The sequence below is a fragment of the Rhopilema esculentum genome, chromosome 8, assembly GCF_057945365.1.
Source record: "Rhopilema esculentum isolate cy_ngs chromosome 8, ASM5794536v1, whole genome shotgun sequence".
In the NCBI taxonomy this organism is placed as follows: domain Eukaryota; kingdom Metazoa; phylum Cnidaria; class Scyphozoa; order Rhizostomeae; family Rhizostomatidae; genus Rhopilema; species Rhopilema esculentum.
The window spans coordinates 11,414,219-11,434,381 of record NC_142822.1 but is presented as its reverse complement, the minus strand read 5'-3'; the positions used below and the strand labels follow the sequence as shown (position 1 = coordinate 11,434,381).

The 20,163-nt window shown below is 37.7% G+C and overlaps 2 protein-coding genes across 2 annotated transcripts; one reads left to right on the top strand and one right to left on the bottom strand.

The window, feature by feature from the left end:
• Positions 1 to 294: 294 nt before the first annotated feature.
• Positions 295 to 4,312, bottom strand: LOC135695185 (lymphokine-activated killer T-cell-originated protein kinase homolog). The gene is made up of 4 exons (XM_065214184.2): positions 3,953 to 4,312; positions 3,070 to 3,290; positions 1,451 to 1,678; positions 295 to 596 (listed from the first exon to the last, which is right to left on the bottom strand). Exons 1-4 carry the CDS (start codon positions 4,270 to 4,272, stop codon positions 295 to 297), a joined length of 1,071 nt encoding a protein of 356 aa, XP_065070256.2. The 5' UTR covers positions 4,273 to 4,312.
• An 8,250-nt stretch (positions 4,313 to 12,562) lies between these two features.
• On the top strand, positions 12,563 to 20,013 carry LOC148959883 (uncharacterized). Its single transcript, XM_089109775.1, has 4 exons — positions 12,563 to 13,668; positions 13,893 to 14,027; positions 14,235 to 14,452; positions 14,935 to 20,013. Exons 1-4 carry the CDS (start codon positions 12,586 to 12,588, stop codon positions 17,240 to 17,242), a joined length of 3,744 nt encoding a protein of 1,247 aa, XP_088965901.1. The 5' UTR covers positions 12,563 to 12,585; the 3' UTR covers positions 17,243 to 20,013.
• Positions 20,014 to 20,163: the final 150 nt, after the last annotated feature.

Below are 20,163 nucleotides of genomic sequence, written 5' to 3'. Positions count from 1 at the left end.
CTCAAGGTGGGTGAGTCATCCTTTGTTTGTCAACAAGTTTGGAGATTTGCCTACTAAGCATACTAAGCAAAAATCTCCTTGTTTACACAAATATACTTATTTCAATGGGGTGTCACATCCCACAAACCCCCTGTAGCAATGGGCCTTTCCTGAAGGCTGGCCCACTTATGCAGCCCTGTGTTACTCTTTAGCTCTAGAGATGCTCTGCCAGATGATTTTCAAACAATATTTACATGAATATAAGGTAGTTTGTATTTTTAGATTATTTAAATAATAATCAGAAACAAGTTCAATTTATAGAGTCTTTTTGTAGCTATTGTCTATAAGTTCACCATCAACTATACTGCAACTGATCACATTGAGTTCTTTTGCTAAAGGCTCAATTGCTTTGGCACACTGTGTTGCACATGGTCTCTTTTTGTAATCAGCCTCGGTACAGCATGCAAAAAGGCCAATCATAGGAAGGTAATCTGAGTCAAAATTTCTGTTTGGCAATGCAGGTCTTGTGCCTAGAGCTTCGGTGTATGCATCTTCATTGTGACTATCACTTACAAAAGATCTGTCTGGATCATCTGAATTTTCTTCATCATCGCCATCTGTTTGAAAGGATTAATCTATTTTATTTATTTAGCCACAAAAATACTAAATGCTTTAAAAAACCCATTCTCTTTAATGTCAACAAAAAAGCAGGCCTGGCCGCGAGCATTTTAGCAGGCGCGCATCGCTCTCCTCGGTAAAGCCAGGCGGCCGATTTTTAGTCTCTTGAAAGTCGTCAATAAAAGTGTACGAATAAACAACATTCTTTATCAGCTAAGTTGACAGCTAAGATCTCTGACAAAAATAAAATGATAGTTTTGTATAATCGCAAAACAACAACATTCAAAATTTGCTCCATTGATGTAGGCTTCAACAGCCGCCTTTGCACTCCCTTTGTAAAGCGGATTTAAGAAAATAAGAAGCTTTATGTTTAGCGCAAAGTTTGCACCAAACGAACGTCACCATCTCTATTCCATCTATCTCCTCAATTTTTCTTCCAAGAACAGCCCCGTTGTCGTATTTTTTAAAAGTTCTTAGCTCAACAGTCGATCCTTTCTGGTTACTCGCCATGTTGAAATGATTCGGGTTTCACGTGATAGGAATACTAAATTGGCCTTCGAAATTACATTCTGGTTAAAATGAAACCATTCAAAGGATTTTCTTCCCTTATGCTTTGTTTGTTTTTCGCGTGAAGACTTCCTGAGAGATTAAAACGTTATTTCTAATTCAAAACATAGGGGATCAAGTTCCTATCAATATTTTAGTTTTACTTCAAGAGGTGTCGAGAAATGAAAGGAAGACCAAGGCGGGCAGTTAACGTGCGACGCCTACCCGAGGCGAGCGTGGAGGCGTGCGCAGGCGACCGCCTGCCTCAAACGGCCAGGGCTGGAAAGCATAAAAAGAAGACAATTACCTGTCATTAACTTGACATGAGGGATATCCAGTGCCAGCATTTCCCAGATAAGAAGGCCATATGCAAAGATATCAGCTTTATCTGTAATTGGGCCATCTTCCAAAACCTCTTTACTGCACCAGGGTTGTGTTCCAGTGTAAAACTCACTTGAATCCAGTGGGCCAGACAGGTCCTCTTTCATCTTAAGTGCAACACCAAAGTCACAAAGCTTCACATGCTTGAAATCATCTGTAAATTATTAGGTACTCTCAATGTATGCAATAAAATGATGTATAGGCAATGTAAACAATGTCAATAATTGCTTCTAAGATTAATTCTAATGAGCAGAGAGTCATACAAAAGTTGCTGTGATGTTAACAGAATTACATTCATGGAGAACAAATTGAAATATATGAATACGGTCGTAATATGAAAAGTTCCCCCAGAGCAATTGCTAGCTATTGTGTTCAAGGAGAGGGGGTGTTCAGTTAAAGTCTCAAATTTTAAAGGGCATGTGTTGTGAGACTAATTGGCCAATGCAATACAATTATTTGTTTTGTTTAGTACAGGATCAAGGTTGAATTTTCATGGCAGCAAAAATTCATGAAGCAGTAATGAAAAGTCACAAAACAATGGAATTCCACTCCATATGCTTTTGTTGTATTAGCCAACTGCAAATGTGACATATGCCTTTTAAATACCACTTCATAAATTTGTTGGAAGAACTAGAGGATATTACAAAAATATTACATTATTATAAAAATATTACATTATTACAGAAATATTACATTATTACAGCAATATTACATTATTACAGAAAAACAATTCATCAGTAAGCAAAATTAACACCAAGCTAGCATAAAGAATTAGATAAATTTTATGGAGGGAATACCTTAAAGGTGGGGCTCCTTCTGTGGTCAAATATGTCTATGAGAGAGCTCCCTCTTTATTTTATAATATTAAAAATAAAGTTCACTACTTTAAATGTGATTATGGCCAGGGCAGATTGAGTGTCTACTTTTCTAAGGTCAATCTTGGTAATTTCTTTCAAAGAGAAAAGATTTATGTTAATGATGAAAGCAAATAGCATGGGTAACTTATTATACCCATGGGAATGTCATTCCAGCATTTAGCTTCAAATTAATAAACTGATCTACCAGATTGCACAGTTGTTTTTTTGAGCTAGAAAGTATCATTGTTAGTATTGTTAGTAGCTTGAGTCTCACTTTGAAAAATAAATCACAAAACTTAGCTAATCCTGTTATTCAATATTTCAATGAAAGATTTTTTCGAGAAAAACACCAAGAAATTGCACATAACAAGTTTGCTTGATAGAAACTGCTCAGATCCTATTTTCAGACAAAAATGACAAAAAATGCTGAGAACCTTTATCTGCCAACAAGTCTGAAGATTTGCCAGTAAGGCTACCCTACCATAGCGAAAAACTCCTTATTTTTTCAATGAAATCTTATTCCAGGTGGGAATCATCCCCTCCCTATGCCCCATCATAGCAATGACCCTCAAAAGACAACCCAATCATACATTTGTATAGTCCCCAAGTGCAAAAGCATTTGATAAAAAGTTAAATTTCTATTGTACATAAAGCAAAGCACTGATAAACTATTTGGAGGGATACGTACCTGTGATAAGAACATTTCCACTTTTCACATCCCCATGAAGCAGCTTGTGTGTGTCATGCAAATAGGACAATGCTCTTGCCACAAAAAGTGAAACACTTGCAACTTCCTTTGCTGTAAAGGCCATATCTTCTTCACCATATCTTTCAATCAGTGTATCAAGAGATATTCCTCCTTGCTCCATTGAAAGACAACCATCACCATTTTCCATCAGTGTAAACTGTCTGCAGAAGTAAGCAAATAAATTTAAGGTAGCATAAAAAATGGCAAGTATTGTTGTCCTTGAGATTACACATGTTGCAGAATTATACTGTCAGAACACACAGATCTGTTTTAATTGAACCAAACATTTAACACATGACAATTCTAACATACATATATGTTGGCTGTTTCTTGACTTGTTGGCGCTGCAAAGGAAATTTGTTTTGCTCGAGTTGCAGTTATCATCAATTCACCGTTCCGGGTTGATATCATTGATTCTGCATCTCGCTATCTACAGACCCTTCCCAAAATTGAACTTCAGGCTTAAAATCTTCATCTTGAAATTTCGACGTAGACTTATTTGAACATGAAGATGCCGATTCTGTGATCCATTTTTAGCAAATACGAAGATAAAAAATTGCCCGAAACAGAGAATGACTGAGCTCCTACCTCCACTCCGTACAAAATTGTTCAACTGTTATAAAGGTTTTATTAATATCAGTGCCGTCGGAACGAAATTCATATTGGGGGGGGGCTGCCCATTGTTCTCCTTCTCATTCAGTACACTGATATAAAGGAAACATACTACAGTTTGGCAATTATAGGGGGGCTCCAGCGCCCCCGGTTCCGACGGGCCTGATATGAATATCAAATCAAAAGCCATAAACAAAAAAACTTTGCCAACCTGTAACTGATAATATTTGGGTGATTCAGCATTTTCAAGATTTCACTTTCTCGTTTAAGTCTTTCAAGTGCTTCTTGACGCATCCTTTTGGCTTTCTTGATAGCCCAAGGTGATCTTCTTGTCGTGCCTAAACTGGGTGAAAACGAGCCACGATCTAGCTTATAGACAATGACGCCAGTGCCACATCCAAGTTTCTTCATCATTGGTGATGGTGGGATTGTAATCGGTGAATACTCTGTCTCGGTTGGTCTTTTATCTTTACCCAAACATGGCCTTTTCAAAGGTCGTGATGGTGTTTTGAAGACTTCTGAATCCGCCATTCGCTTCTTCCCGCGCAAAATCTGAAAACATTGAATTGAATTTTATCTGGGCATCCTGTGGTCACCTGTTGGTCACCCTGTAAGTCACCAGATGGTCATCCTTGGATGAAAAAGCCAATGTCGGCCGAGATTTACAAAAAAATAAGAACAACATAAGAAACAAGGCAGGCTGAAATTCAACAAGACTCAAGAAATAAAATACCAGCAAAAATTGAAAAATGAAAGAATAGGAAGATAGAAACAGAAAGCGATAAGCAAATAGCATTCATTACTTTATTAAGCACATTTCATGTCTTGACACTACTATGCACAGAAAATTCTATTACCAAAAAAGGAAACAAAATAAGAAACACGTTAAGCTCAATTTATGCGAAAAAGTAAGGCTGAAAATGGAGCCAAGTGTTCTTATAAAAAAGTGTAGACGCGAGTGTAGATATGTTGGAAAAAATGAGTAAGGGAAAAAAAGTTACCTGCGGTATAGCCAAGAACAATGTCAAACAAGCAGCGGAGGTTTGGTATCGAAATTGCAGGGTGGCTCTCAAGCCATTAACAGCCCCTGGAAATCTTTAGAAAATTCCAAGAAATCCAGAAATCCTTGTCAATTCTGTTCAAAAATCTTGAAATCCCCATAGGATTTTAGAGGTTTAGTTGGCCTTAATTAATTTTAAAGCTATATGTTTTCAACTGCTAACTTTAAATCAAAGAATTGATAGAAATAGCAAGAGCCGCACGGATGGGGTGTGGTTGAGGGACGACACCCACAAAAGCAACAGCTGAAGTATACTTTAGATCTCCACTACGCTTATTAAAGATGCCACAGACTTAATTTGGAAACCACTAAACATGATTTTCAACTCATCATTAAAGTATGATGCTTTCCCAGATATCTGAAAATTAGCAAAAGTCAAACCGATTTTTAAATCAGGCTTAAAAAGGGATGGAAATAATTATAAACCTATCTTTGTCATCTCAGTTTTCTCTCGGCTGTTGGAAAGACTAGTTCACGATCAGCTTGCTAAATATCTCATAGCGAACAAAGTATTGACCCCAAATCAATCTGCTTTTCGAAAACTGTATTCTACTATAACATCCTTGATAAATGGCACTGGCTATTGGTATGAGAACATGGACAAAAAACAGCTCAACTTGGCCATATTTCTGGATTTGAAAAAGGCATTTGATACCATAGATCATGCAATACTGATGAAAAAGTTAAATGCACTCGGTATGAGGAGAATTTCGGGAGCATGGTTTACATCCTTCTTAAGTAATAGAAAACAATTCTGCTCAGTTAATGGACAACAGTCGGGGGCTAGATTGGTAGCATGTGGTATACCTCAAGGATCATGCTTTGGACCACTCCTGTTTATCATAAATGACTTTGAAAAGTGCTGAGAATTCTGTAAGGCTAGCATGTTTGCAGATGACACACATGTTACATTAACATCTAGTAACATTGAAGATCTACTTACAAATGCCCACAAAGAATTTAGAAAAAATCTCGGAATTGATGCGGATGAACAAACTAAGCGTAAACCCGAAAAACTGAATACATGATTATTGGCCATCCACGGAGGACAAATAAAGTTGAAATCTCAAAACCACTGCACCTTAATGATTCAGAAATAAAGCGAGTTGCGAAGATTAAATCATTAGGGGTTATGGTGGACCAGGGGTGGCTGGTAGTAGAAAAGTATTGGTATTAGCCTCTGAAATTTAGACATAAAAAGGCCCCCACTCAAGGTCCTGAAACTACTTAACAGGGGTGGAGCTTACCTGTTTTTATTAAAGGACGTGGGCAAAATGACCTTTTCGGTGTGATGTTTTAGAATAGCTTTTAGCATTACCATATCTTTCAAAATCATTTGAAGGCCCTGGTCCCCGTTGTCTCCCCCCAAACACTGATGGCCCTGTGGTAATGTAGTTTATCCAACTAATTTTGGGTGAAGGATGGGTCCTACGAAATACAAATGGATTATGGCTGCGGCAAACTACCCGAGCGAAATCTTATTTTGATACTGCGGTTTGCCGCCCAGTAATAGAGCCCCAAGGTATTAGCCCATTAATTCTAATCCCATGAGGCTTTTGGCCCGCGAATGAGATTTCTATTTACGATACAGCGAGCGATTTACTTTAGAGTAATGCAGCGCAAAAACGTAAGATGTATCATTTGATTAGAGAAACCGAGAGAAATCATGTGAGAATATTGCCTGTGACTCTACGGAGTTTTTTTTGATGCTTAGTTTCCTGCATAACATATAGAATCAAAACAATAAAGCTCCATACAAAGCAACTTTTACAACTGCTTTTATCTTAAACAAATAATTTCGTGACTGTTGCTCTTTATATTCAGTGTCTAAATTTTGTCAATCAAATTATCCATCCAAAGGCATTGGTGGACGAAGGGCTAAACTGAGATGAACAATTTAGCAAAGTGAAAGAGAAGATTAACGGCGGTCTGGATTCGCTAAAAAACTGAAAAATCTTATTTCACAATCCCAGCTCGAACATGTGTACCGTGCACTTATTGATAAGGCCAGACTAAAAGACAACTGGTCTCATTACTGGCTAACCGTTGAGCATCTTACAAAGTTCGATGGATCAGTTATAACATACAAAATAATCAGCAGACAATATCCCGAAAGCCTTTGGGATAAATATCATCATAGGACCCAGCACTCCAACTACCGAACAAAGAATTGCCGAGACCTACAAATCCCAAGAAATAACCTTGAATACGTCAAGAAAGGCTTTCACTGTTCGGCTCTGAAAGCCTGGAACGATATTCCCATCAATATGGGAGAGCTCTCTACACTTAGTAAATTCAAAAAGCAATTGAAAAGTTATTTTATGAGCTGAACACAACATAAAACACGATTCCCTGGACGAGCAGCTGCTATAAAATACTCTAAAGTACTTATAGCAGCTGCTGTGCATAATTTAGCATATACTGTGCATAATTTAGCTTCAACTATATATAAATTATATTAATGTAACTAGGATATTTATTTTCTTATTTGGTATTTAGTTGTAAGCTGAAGGGATTTTTGTGTATAAAGAATTTAAAATGAAATGAAAAACGAATACTTTCATTTGAAGAGAAACACAACTTTGGACAAATATATACAGGAGGCATTATGAATAATCGACTGATATGATTAAGTGACTAAAGAAATGTCATGAAGATAACTTAGAAGAAAGATCTGAAAAAAGATCTGAAAAGAGATGAGAAACTGGAAACACTTGCAAACAAACAGTGGCGTGCTGGCAGGGGCGAGGGGGCAAGGGAGCAAGGGGGCAAGGGGGCAAGGGGGCAAGGGGGCAAGGGGGCAAGAGGCAGCCAAAATGAATTTTCACTTTAAAGGCGCGCCGAAGGCGCCCTTGCCAAAACAGCTAGCAAGCGAGGAACACTTACACAAAAGAGCCGAACAATACTAAGGTCTTTTTTTGAAAGTTCTCTTTCACGTCCTGTCAGTGATTGACTACCCTTTCTCCCCTTCATTTAAAGGTCTTTCGGTACGGCCACAGATAAATAGATATAGATAGGCGTGCTTCCGTCCGAACTCTTGTACTTTACTGCATATTTCCGAAACTCTGAAGGTGCGCCATTTTGCCTCTTTGCCCCCCCCCCCCTGCGATCTTTTCCCCAGCACGCTACTGCAGACACAGTCTTTCTGTATTATGAGCGTGTATTTGAAATATAAATGTAAGCGCCCAAAACTTTATACCATGTGTTTTACAGAAGGACTTTGACATAGTTATTTTGAAAATGCACAAAATGCTGAAGGGTGATCAGTTCAGATACTTGTAGATGCAAGGCAGGTGTAAGGCAGGGATACATGTTAGGCCCACGACTGTACTGATATTCATTTCATTTTGTTATAGAGATGGTCGAACGGTGGTCTATCAACTATTTCACCGATCCACTCTTTCACCCACCCAGTCTTTCATCGAGGTTATGGAACCCATGGTACGAAAATGAGACACTGTAATGATGCAAAAAATGATTCACTGAAATAATGCAAATGATAGACAAATAATAGAAATATACGACAATAAGTTCGGAAATAGGTCAAATTATATCAATCAGTATATAAACAGTTTTTTTTACTTCATAATAGAAAAAACGGTTTTGTAATAAAATAATAGAAAAAACGGTTTAAAAAATTATCTCGGAAAGTTAAGGATTTGCAAATCCAAGCATAAGGTTGCTTGAGACGGGCTGAGCCCCAAAAACCTCTGTAAATTGTTATCTTTGATAATGCAACTGAATGACCCAGAATGTTTCTGTCTAAGTTTCATTCTCACTCAAAGGTACATTTTTATGTACATTTAGGTTCATGAATTTTAGATCAGTCGACTTTGCATTTAGTGTATAAATTCTAAGCTATGTAGATACTGAATTACAATAGACAACAAAAGTAACCATTTGCCTTATTGATAAGTGCAAATTCTTGTGTAATTATATGGAGAGGACCCTCGGGAAAAAGTTTGATATCAAATATTGACATTCTATCTTGGTGGAAGATGCAGAGACATGGTAACCCTTAGACCCTTGCTTGCAGGCGCGGTCTGGCCCTGGTTGCAAAATTGCGATCGCCTCCCGGGCCTTTGCTTTTAAAAAAAAATTGATAATGGAGACTTTAACCAAAGGTCTGAGAATATGAATGTTGCTTGCTTCTAGTAAATTTTATTCTCTCTTTATTCTCTCTTTACCTGAATATCTACTAAAGTTCCAAAACAAATGATAGAAATTACCCAAATAATAACAAACGTTAATAATAGATTCAATGAACCTGAGGGTCACTGCAAATCAGATCTCTGGTACCCAGGATATCATTTTCGATGTCGAAACATGGCCGACTTAAAACACTCAACAATCCCAAAGACGGCACACGCGACAATCCACGCGTGACAGTTCACAGTTCACGCGCGAGATCTTGTCGAGAACCACCATACACTGCAGACTGAGACAGACTGATATTGTGACCATACCACATGACCATATCTTCTGATAATGTTGATGAAGGTAGTCCTGTTGTAAATTCGTACAAATATGTAAATGCCCACATTTATACAATAAATCTCAAATTCAATAAATCGTTTTTTCTGTACTATTGGTGGAAACCTAGCTAGCAAAATCGAAGCTGTTCCTAACCCTCTTCTGTCTGGGAACTTCGATATTACTAATGACAATGTCAAATTCAAGTTTGGGATGATAGAAGTGCAGGAAATTAGGAATTCGATTTCCAAAACCAAATCTTCTAAGAGCTTTGGGAATGACAATATCTCCTGCTTTTATCTAAAACTGGCTTTACCTCACATTGAAAACGCTTTGGCCTGTTTGTTCAATACATCACTTGAAACTAACATTTTTCCAGATTCATGGAAATTGGCCAGAGTTACTCCAATTTTTAAAGAAGAGGACAAAACTGATAAGTCTAACTATCGCCCTATATCAGTTTTACCTGTCATCTCAAGGCTGTTCGAAAGACTTGTTACTAACCAATTGTACCAGCACATGAATGATGATGGATATTTATCCCCAGAACAGTCTGGCTTTTGTAAACTTCACTCTACCGTAACATGTTTGCTTAAAAACACTGATGACTAGTATAAAGAACTAGATTTGGAGAAGCTGGTGGGATTAGTTTTTATTGACCTGAAAAAGGCATTTGACACGGTTGACCATGGCATACGATGCAAAAAGCTAGAGTTTTATGGTATTCAGCATCAGCAGTTAGAATGGTTTAAATCACACCTTTACAACCGGAAGCAATATTCTAGGGTAAACGGTGTTGATTCATCAATATTGGAAATAAATGTTGGTGTACCCCAAGGCTCATGTCTTGGACCCCTTTTATTCCTCATTTATATTAACAACCACCCACTAGCTATCCAAAAAAAAGTGTCTATGCATGCAGATGACACGAGCCTTTGCCATCAATCGCATGCGTGATCTTTTCACAGAAAAATCCAATTTAAATTCTAGGAATCTTCTTCAACTGACCTAAGGCTACAAAAGAAAAACTCCAAAATTGGACAGAAATGCTTCTCGTTTAAAGGTGCTAGTTCTTGGAATGGCCTTTCAGCTGAGTGTAAACAGTCATCTTCCTTGACCAACTTCAAAAAAATCTTGCGAAATTGTAAATAGGCGTAATTGTGAATTGTGTATTGAAAATTACCATTTTGCCTTTCGTTACAGATATTTGTTGTTCAAGTTAAGTTCAAGTTAAAATAAGATTTATTTTAGATTGTAAATATTGAATTGTAAATAGGATAATTTGTTTTTTATAAGAATTTCTGTAAGTATTTTAAGTGGAGGGCCCCTTGAAAATCAGCTTTGCTGAAGGGCTACCCTCCTTAAACATTTGAAATGAATGAATGAATAAATGAACATGTGAAAACCCTTTTCACGTTGGGAAAAGGCCCCTCTAACTGAATATTGACCCCCAGGCTAGCCCCCCCCTCAGTAAGGCTAGAATGGCGTATACCTTTTGCAGGCCAGACGATGTGGCTCCATTTCACGTCATTTTGCACTGACATATCACCATGTAACTTCTAATATTGTCTACCCCTCTGTGTTGATAATACAGTTAGCAAATAAATTTAGTACCAGAATGAAAATATAATAGTTTGATTGTTAACACGACCTTTCGAGCATGAACTCGTTATCAAGTCAAGAATTGTTGCCCTGCCCACCCGACAGAGGATATTGCGTCATGACCTCGCTTTCATGTTCGCGAAGAAAATTACCAGAAGGAGAACTTTTCAAACAATTTGCAAATGTCTGGGTTCATCGTTAAAACTCGCAGCTAGGGACTGCATACCTCCCAAGATAAATTACGCAGCGCCGGTATTCCAATGCGCAGGAGCGTCTTAGCTTTTAGGGAATAAGTCTTTAGAATGCGGCTCGTTGGCTTTTAGGCGAGCTGCGAGCTCTAATCCGATTATTTTGCCCGACTCTTGGCGTCGGTCTCTTTTTAGAAACGATATTTGCTTTTCAATTAGAGACTGCATGAGAGAGAGATTTTCTGATTAAAGTTTTTCGCGGGAAAATTCTTTGGAAAAATTTACGGAGTCCTTGACATAATTTTATTGTGCGAAATTCGGATCAGAAAGAAATCGAGATGAAAAACAAATTTGGGCTTGCTGGTGGTTTTATACCAAGATCAGGTTCGTGTGCATCATTTTGTTAGCTTTTGCTGTCCAAAGTTTTTGCTAAATTTTAATACTGTGACATTCTAAACCGGGGGAAGAAAGTCATGAAAGGTAAAATTAAGTGATAACGACAAAAATTAGTTTTTATTTTACTAACTATGAGGCCAGTTACGTAGCGCAGTTTATGGTATATATTAGCTTGATATAATAAGGGGCCCTTGGTATATAGGGGCTCCTTTTCCGATTTGTTCCCAAGCACCTCGGTTAGCTTTGTTACGCCAGTGTCTGACGTCATTTGACCTACAAATCAACGAATTAACGGATAAACTAAAGATCTAACAAATATTATGATCGGGGGTATATACGACCTGGTAGGAGTTATCGTGTTGGTAAAGGGGAGAAAAAGGGGGTCGAAAATTTTAAATTTTCGGGCTTGATTACTTTATTGATGGTCATTATACAATAATTAATTTTTCCAATAGACCATTCCAATCAGCAGCTCAATGAGAAGGTTTGCCCAGCTGTTTTATCACAGGTACGTGTAATCATCAAAATCACCAAGACTTTTTTCATTTAAAGTATTTACTCTCGTTACATTTAAAGTATTTACACATGTTAAAAAGTTTTTAAATTACATTTGGTTTCCAAACTGACCTGTTATAGCCTTAATCTGCAAAGGAAAACAAGTTACAAATGTATGTATGTATAAAAGCCAATAACCTATTCCAAATGAAGGAAATCAAAAAGATAAATGCGAAAAAATGGTTTTCCTCCTGCTTCTAGAATTTGCCATCCTTCTCGCCTCAGAGCTCTCGCTAACTTTAAACAGAATGAAACAATTCTACTAATTTTTTATCACTGTTACAGGATTTCATCGCAGAATGGAAATCCAAAGGTCTATCACGGGAGCGCTTATCCATTGCCAATTTACCGCCGGAACGTCAGCCTGGAGCTTTAAAGTTTATGAAAGTTGAGAACTTAAATAAACCTTCAGTCAAGGGGTTCGCAAGAATATTACCATTGAATGACTGCCAGTCAATACTAGAGACACTTACGAACAAGAGCAACAACTTCAATGCCGTAGAAGTAGGAAGCCGCGTCTTCACCTCTGTAGACATTAGAAACATGGTGACTATACACCAACTAGAAAAAATGAAAAAACACGCAGCTGAGACAGAGGTGTGGCTTAACACAGCTCACGAAGTACCAACCCCATCTTGTACTGCTCCAGAAATCAAATGGATACAAAAATTCAAGCAATGGGTTTGGCCTCACCAGGATACGAAGGTCTTGCTCAACCCTTCTACCACAACATCCGATCTCGTGACTCTTTGCGGTAATGCTTGGATAGAACTTCAGACGATTCAAGCTTTTTTGCCATGCATCAATAATGTTTCAAATGGACGGAGAGCTTTGTCGTTAAGCAGCCTGATCGCATTAAATGACAATGACCTCGAGAAAACCCTGAGCGAAGAACTTCGCAACGTTTCAAATATTATTTTCATTCTGCATGTAGGATTGGATGGGAGGCACCATACACAAATTTCATCAACATCTTTGCCAGGAAACCACTGGGCACTGTTAACATTAGATTTGAGTTCTGGTACCTTCCAGTATTTGGACAGTTTGTGTTGGGCAGTTCCAGCGAATTTAGGAAGGCAGCTAAAAAGGATTTTGGAAGCGATAAACAAGTTTCACCAAACTGCGATACAAATTCCAGACAACGTTCCTTCTGCACATTCTGTCGGTTGCAGTGGCATTAAGAAATGTAAGAATGGCTGCTTGGTCAATTATCCAATCCAAACATGTGGCAGTGTATGTGGACCAATCAGTGTGCTGATGGCAGCAATTTTTGTAAATTCATCGAAATACTGGCAGGATGTTGTACAGTCACAAGTTTATATGCCTTCATGTTGGCTTCGCGATCCGACCAAAAATTCCTCGTACATTCGTAAGGTGCTGATTTCATGGTTGATGCAGCAGCGTGTAAACGTATGCAACCTTGGAATTCCAGAAGAGGTTGATGTTTCACTGCAAAAACCATTGGAAACTGGGGAAATAAGATGTAAAGATAGCATAGATAGAACAGAAAAAATATCACAACCATTGTATGAACATAAAAACAAAAGGACAGCCGATGTTATAACCATTCCGGACACATCGAGCGATGAAGAACCAGCCATGAATGCCATTTCACTATTAGAAGATTATGTGGGTGCAAAAAACGAAAACGAGGTAACTAGCTATTAATTCGAGACTTGACGTACCTTCCATCAATATAGAAGGTTATTCAATTCAAGGTAAGGGTATAACATATCTTTACCTAACGCAAAACCTTGATTCTGCAAAAATTATTGATTCCTTTACAATGAAAATGAAATTTAAATATAAATATATATATACATAAATATATAAATGTACTTGTAGAAATTATACAAAAATCATGATTTTCCTCGTAGATGGTCAGCGATCTGTTGGAAACAGCTACCACGATTAAGCACACAAGTTCATCTACAGACCTTGATAGAATCCCCATGGAAACGATGACGTTGTCACAAAATCTCAATCATACAGTGGGACCTAATTCGCCTCTCGTACGTTTTTTTGCATTACCTTTTTTGTACTCATTGAATAACCAAAAACAACTTTTTGAAACGTTGTTATCAGTAATTAGATTATGGATTTTAGTAATAACATAGGAAATTGATTATGCTTAATCTTCTTCATAAATAACGGTTGAAAAAGATTGTCTAATTTGTTTCACTTTTTTATTTAACTTTTGCTTTATCTTACACTCACAGAAGGGTGGTAATACTACTGAAATAACCGTATCAACTGAAGAGGATAAAATGCAAAGTACCAAGCCAAAAGAAAAAAAGAGCGTTATTTGTGGTGCATGCAAACAAACGTTCAGCTCAGCTCATTGTCTGTACAAGCATCGGAAGAGAAAACACCAAAATAGCACATTGACGCAAGATAAAAACCTGCCTATATCTTGTTCGTATTGCGACGAATACAGGTAAAAAGTCTTTCAAAATAAAATCATCTTGAAATTGTTTAACTAAATAATAAAAGTTGACTGATATAAACTATTATCGACATTTGGAAGATCCAAATTGACACACATTTTATACTAGAAAGTGATAACCAACGCTACATTATTAAAAGATTAAAGACGCTAATAGCTGTCGTTAATATGTTTCCATGAGGAATTATACGTAGCAGCAATCTTTGGTTCCAGCTGTCTTTTTGATTTCAGCTTTATTGACAGAAACTAAACTACATTAGAAATTTTACATTTCATAATTTTCTAATACACCCTAGTGGATGAAGCTCAGCTTTTTCTATTTCTTGTGAAATATTCTTATCTGAAATAAACTTGAGAGTAGACATGTATAATATGGTTATCTTTTTGGCGTTGGTATCGCTTTAGAATTTTAAAATGGGCATTTGAACAGTAAGTTCAATTTATAAACAAAAAGCATTTATTGTATATCGCAGGTGTGAAACCATGACGCAGCTTATTCAGCATACCAATGACACGCATGATGAGGATTTAAAGATACATAAACAGGGATTTTCATCTGAAGCTGAATTCAAGCAATGGAAAGAAAAAGTGGAAAAGGAAACCATTTCATGGTTTGTAAAGTATCGGAAAAGGGAAGGCAAAAACTCCATCATTGATTGGTATCGGTGCAATAGAAGTGGCACATATAGGCCGCGAGGTACAGGCAAACGGGCGATGAAGCAGCAAGGTAGTTCAAAGATCGGCGGACATTGTACTGCCTTCATGAAAGTTATTTCTTCAAAAGATCGTGGGAACGTTGTGGTGGAAGCCTGTCTTGGACACACAGGCCATGAAAAGAAACTCGGACATTTGAGGATTCCGGACCAATTGAGGCAAGAAATTGCTGGAAAACTTGCCAAAGGTGTGAAAATTGAGTCGATATTGGACGAGATTCGTAACAACGCGGGAGGTGGTATATTTAGGGATCATCTTGTGGATCGCAAAGACATCATAAACGTAAAGCATCAACTAAATGTAGACTTGATGGAAAAAGATTCCAAAGACACAAAAAGTGTTGACTTTTGGGTCAATGAGCTACAAAATGGTACATTTAATCCCGTACTTGTGTACAAACCTCAAGGAGTGAACGAGTACTCGCTACCTGCAGAAGACTTTTTGCTTGGCATTCAGACAAAATATCAGTTGGATATGCTGAAAAAATATGGAAGGAAAATAATTTGTATGGATTCTACCCATAAAACGAACCAATATGACTTTCAGTTGATCTCAGTGCTAGTCATAGACGAATTCGGAGAAGGTGTGCCTGTAGCATGGTTAATTTCAAATAGGGAAGATCAGCTGGTTCTTTCCCCGTTTCTTGCAGCCATGGCGGCGAAGTGTGGGAACATGGAGACGGAAGTCTTCATGTCAGATGACGCAAACAATTTTTACAATGCTTGGGTTCTAAATTTTCCAAGACCAAGTAAGAAATTGATATGTGCTTGGCATGTTGATAAAAATTGGCGAAAAGGCCTGAAATCACACATTTCAACTACAGACGACATGGCAGTTGTTTATGCAGCTCTGAAAACAATGCAATTTGAGGAAGATGAAGCGAAATTTAGAAAGCAGCTCCAGGAATTTTGTGGCTGGTGTGAAAAGACATATCCGCGGTTTTACAGCTACTTCTTCCCCACGTATGTGAAGCATGTTGAGCAATGGGCATTATGTTTTCGAATTGATGCTGGCATTAACACAAATATGGCAACGGAGGCATTCCACAACATTTTGAAAGGATTATACTTCCAGAAGAAGCAGAATAGACGAATCGACCATCTACTCTGCCAGCTTTTGAAGATAGCTCGTGATAAGGTTTTCGATGGCTTGATCAAGAGTGAAAAGGGCAAGCGTACCTACAAAATGAGAGCCACAGATGAACGTCACAAAAGCGGCGCACAAATCAAAGAGCAGGACGTAATCAAAGTAGACCGTGGTAATTGGAGAGTACGCTCGCAAGAAGATGATAGTCGAATTTACTGTATTTCATCATTAGAGGACACGTGCAATTGTGTTATTCGTTGCTCCAAATGCAGTGTATGCAAACATATGTATCGCTGTGGCTGCATTGACTTCAATGTTCGAGGCATAGCATGCAAACATATTCATGCAGTTCACATACGACAACTCAATTGTAATGAAGAGCCAAGTACAAAAAAAGTCAAAACAAAGTTGAATGTTGATTCGGAAGAAAGTGAAAATGTAAAGTACTTTCAAGAAATATTGCGAGATAATTCGGAGGAGCCTGGTTTAATCTTCAATCTAGCTAGTGTCCGAGTTGCGATGTTAGCAAAAATTGCCGAATTAACTGATATTGTTCAAAGCTCAACAAGCCCGCAAGCGCTTCGAACAGCAATGGCACATGTTAAGTCTGCAATAACCGTCGCACAAGGCCTTGGGCGCCTGGATAACGAACATGCCTATGACCTTAAACCTAAGGGCTACATTCCACCGAACAAGAAATTTGATATCCAGCCAAGATTCATAAAAACGAGAAAAGCGTACAAGAAACCGCAAAACAGTTTGTCATTCCCCACGACAGAACAACGGAAAGATGTAAAGATGAAGCTTGCCGATCAAGTTCCATTTATATGTGCATTCTGTTTCCAAGAAAACGATGAAAAAAATGATCAAGAGGTTCAGTGGGTTGAATGCCCTCAATGCGGATTATGGGCACATCGGCAATGTGATTGTAAGGACACTTCCACTAATGATTACATTTGCTCTATTTGTGCTTCTGTATAAGTGCTGTCACGATTTTGCATAATGTTTGCAACCTTGAAAAAAATGAATTTTCTCTACCCATTACCCCATAAAGCTAGCTAGCTATTCATTTTAAAAAAGAATACACCTTATATCTAGTAGATGTTGAAAGGGAGCAAAACCTCCCTTTGCTGCACACATCCATTCTCGCTATGGTCGTAGCCGACCCAATTGTAAACAGATATTTAATTTAAAAAAGAATACACCTTATATCTAGTAGATGTTGAAAGGGAGCAAAACCTCCCTTTGCTGCACACATCCATTCTCGCTATGGTCGTAGCCGACCCAATTGTAAACAGATATTTAATTTAAAAAAGAATACACCTTATATCTAGTAGATGTTGAAAGGGAGCAAAACCTCCCTTTGCTGCACACATCCATTCTCGCTATGGTCGTAGCCGACCCAATTGTAAACAGATATTTAATTTAAAAAAGAATACACCTTATATCTAGTAGATGTTGAAAGGGAGCAAAACCTCCCTTTGCTGCACACATCCATTCTCGCTATGGTCGTAGCCGACCCAATTGTAAACAGATATTTAATTTAAAAAAGAATACACCTTATATCTAGTAGATGTTGAAAGGGAGCAAAACCTCCCTTTGCTGCACACATCCATTCTCGCTATGGTCGTAGCCGACCCAATTGTAAACAGATATTTAATTTAAAAAAGAATACACCTTATATCTAGTAGATGTTGAAAGGGAGCAAAACCTCCCTTTGCTGCACACATCCATTCTCGCTATGGTCGTAGCCGACCCAATTGTAAACAGATATTTAATTTAAAAAAGAATACACCTTATATCTAGTAGATGTTGAAAGGGAGCAAAACCTCCCTTTGCTGCACACATCCATTCTCGCTATGGTCGTAGCCGACCCAATTGTAAACAGATATTTAATTTAAAAAAGAATACACCTTATATCTAGTAGATGTTGAAAGGGAGCAAAACCTCCCTTTGCTGCACACATCCATTCTCGCTATGGTCGTAGCCGACCCAATTGTAAACAGATATTTAATTTAAAAAAGAATACACCTTATATCTAGTAGATGTTGAAAGGGAGCAAAACCTCCCTTTGCTGCACACATCCATTCTCGCTATGGTCATAGCCGACCCAATTGTAAACAGATATTTAATTTAAAAAAGAATACACCTTATATCTAGTAGATGTTGAAAGGGAGCAAAACCTCCCTTTGCTGCACATATCCATTCTCGCTATGGTCGTAGCCGACCCAATTGTAAACAGATATTTAATTTCAAAAAGAATACACCTTATATCTAGTAGATGTTGAAAGGGAGCAAAACCTCCCTTTGCTGCACACATCCATTCTCGCTATGGTCGTAGCCGACCCAATTGTAAACAGATATTTAATTTCAAAAAGAATACACCTTATATCTAGTAAATGTTGAAAGGGAGCAAAACCTCCCTTTGCTGCACACATCCATTCTCGCTATGGTCGTAGCCGACCCAATTGTAAACAGATATTTAATTTCAAAAATAATACACCTTATATCTAGTAAATGTTGAAAGGGAGCAAAACCTCCCCTTTGCAACTCCTTCTCACTCTAGCTGTAGCTGACCCTATTGTAACAGCTATTTATATGTAAGTTGTCACTGTCATTGTGAAAGTAGTGTAAAGTTTAAAAAGACATAAAAAGCATTTTAAATTTACATAGTTGTGTATTGTATAGTTTGAAAAGAAGGGTCCCATTTGATATGCTATTAAATCCTTTGTTGAATTAAACAGAGAAATCTTGAGACAGTTTTGCCCAATTTTTGAGTTTGAAATTAGCATAAAGGCTAAAGAGCTTTTGGAGATTTGGGATAATGGAGAAATTTAAAAAATTGGACCTTGCCATACCTTGTTAAAAACAAAATGCATGAGGATATAATTGCAAGCAATTGATCATAGAGGATTCATTTAAACTAAAAATTTTAAATCTTTAGACTTAAACAGGAGCATGTTTTGATAAAACTCTTAATTCTTTTTCAACATCCATTAGTAAGTACTGTATACAACTTTGGAGTAAAAATGGTATAGCAATTCCTTGTTAATACTTACATCAAGCTTTTGAGCCAAAATAAGAGCACATAAGAAGAAATGTTAGAGATAGAGTAAGACGTATTTGTCAAACACTTTTAAGTTGTTTACTTCAGCAAAAATTCAATCATTTACACAGACAAATTAAAGTAGAACAGATTAACATTGTGTAGTCTTTCTTGCATAAAAAGTGACTTCATTTACATGTAAACTACCCAAATCATGAAAATGCAAACACATGCCATACATGATGCCATACAGACAGTATATTCTTTTGTGTTTAGAACAGGGTGATTCTCAATTTCAGCTGAGAGTTTCCCCCTTGATGCAATTATCAGGCAGCAAATGTGTTTTGCATTTTTTGTTAATTATTCAAAGACTTATTTGCTCATCTGCATCTGCAGTTTCCTGGAACCATGGTTTCAGAAATTTCTCATTTTCTCAGGTAATCAACAAATTATGTTTTTGCTTCTGTTTAGGGCAGTAAGCATTTGCATGCAACCGAACACTTTTACAAATATTCCCTGTTTAGAACAAAAATTCTGTGTTAGAACCTATCCACCCCCAAACTTCACACTTGGTTTGTCAAAATCTAAGTTTTAATGCCCCTTTGTGGGAATGTGCCCATCCACTGGGCCGTATTCCATTGGGGTGGGATAACATTTCCCACAAATCAAGCGAAAGTAGAAAAACAGTTCTGAATTTACCTCCCTCCGCAGCATCTCAACATGCCTAAAAATCGCCTAAACAGTTGGCAAAAATACTCGGCCAACATTCGCCGGTCGGGCACGGCACCGTTCGCATTCGTACAAAACATTACCAAGATTCCGAAAACGACAACCAAATTTTAAGGATGACTCCTGC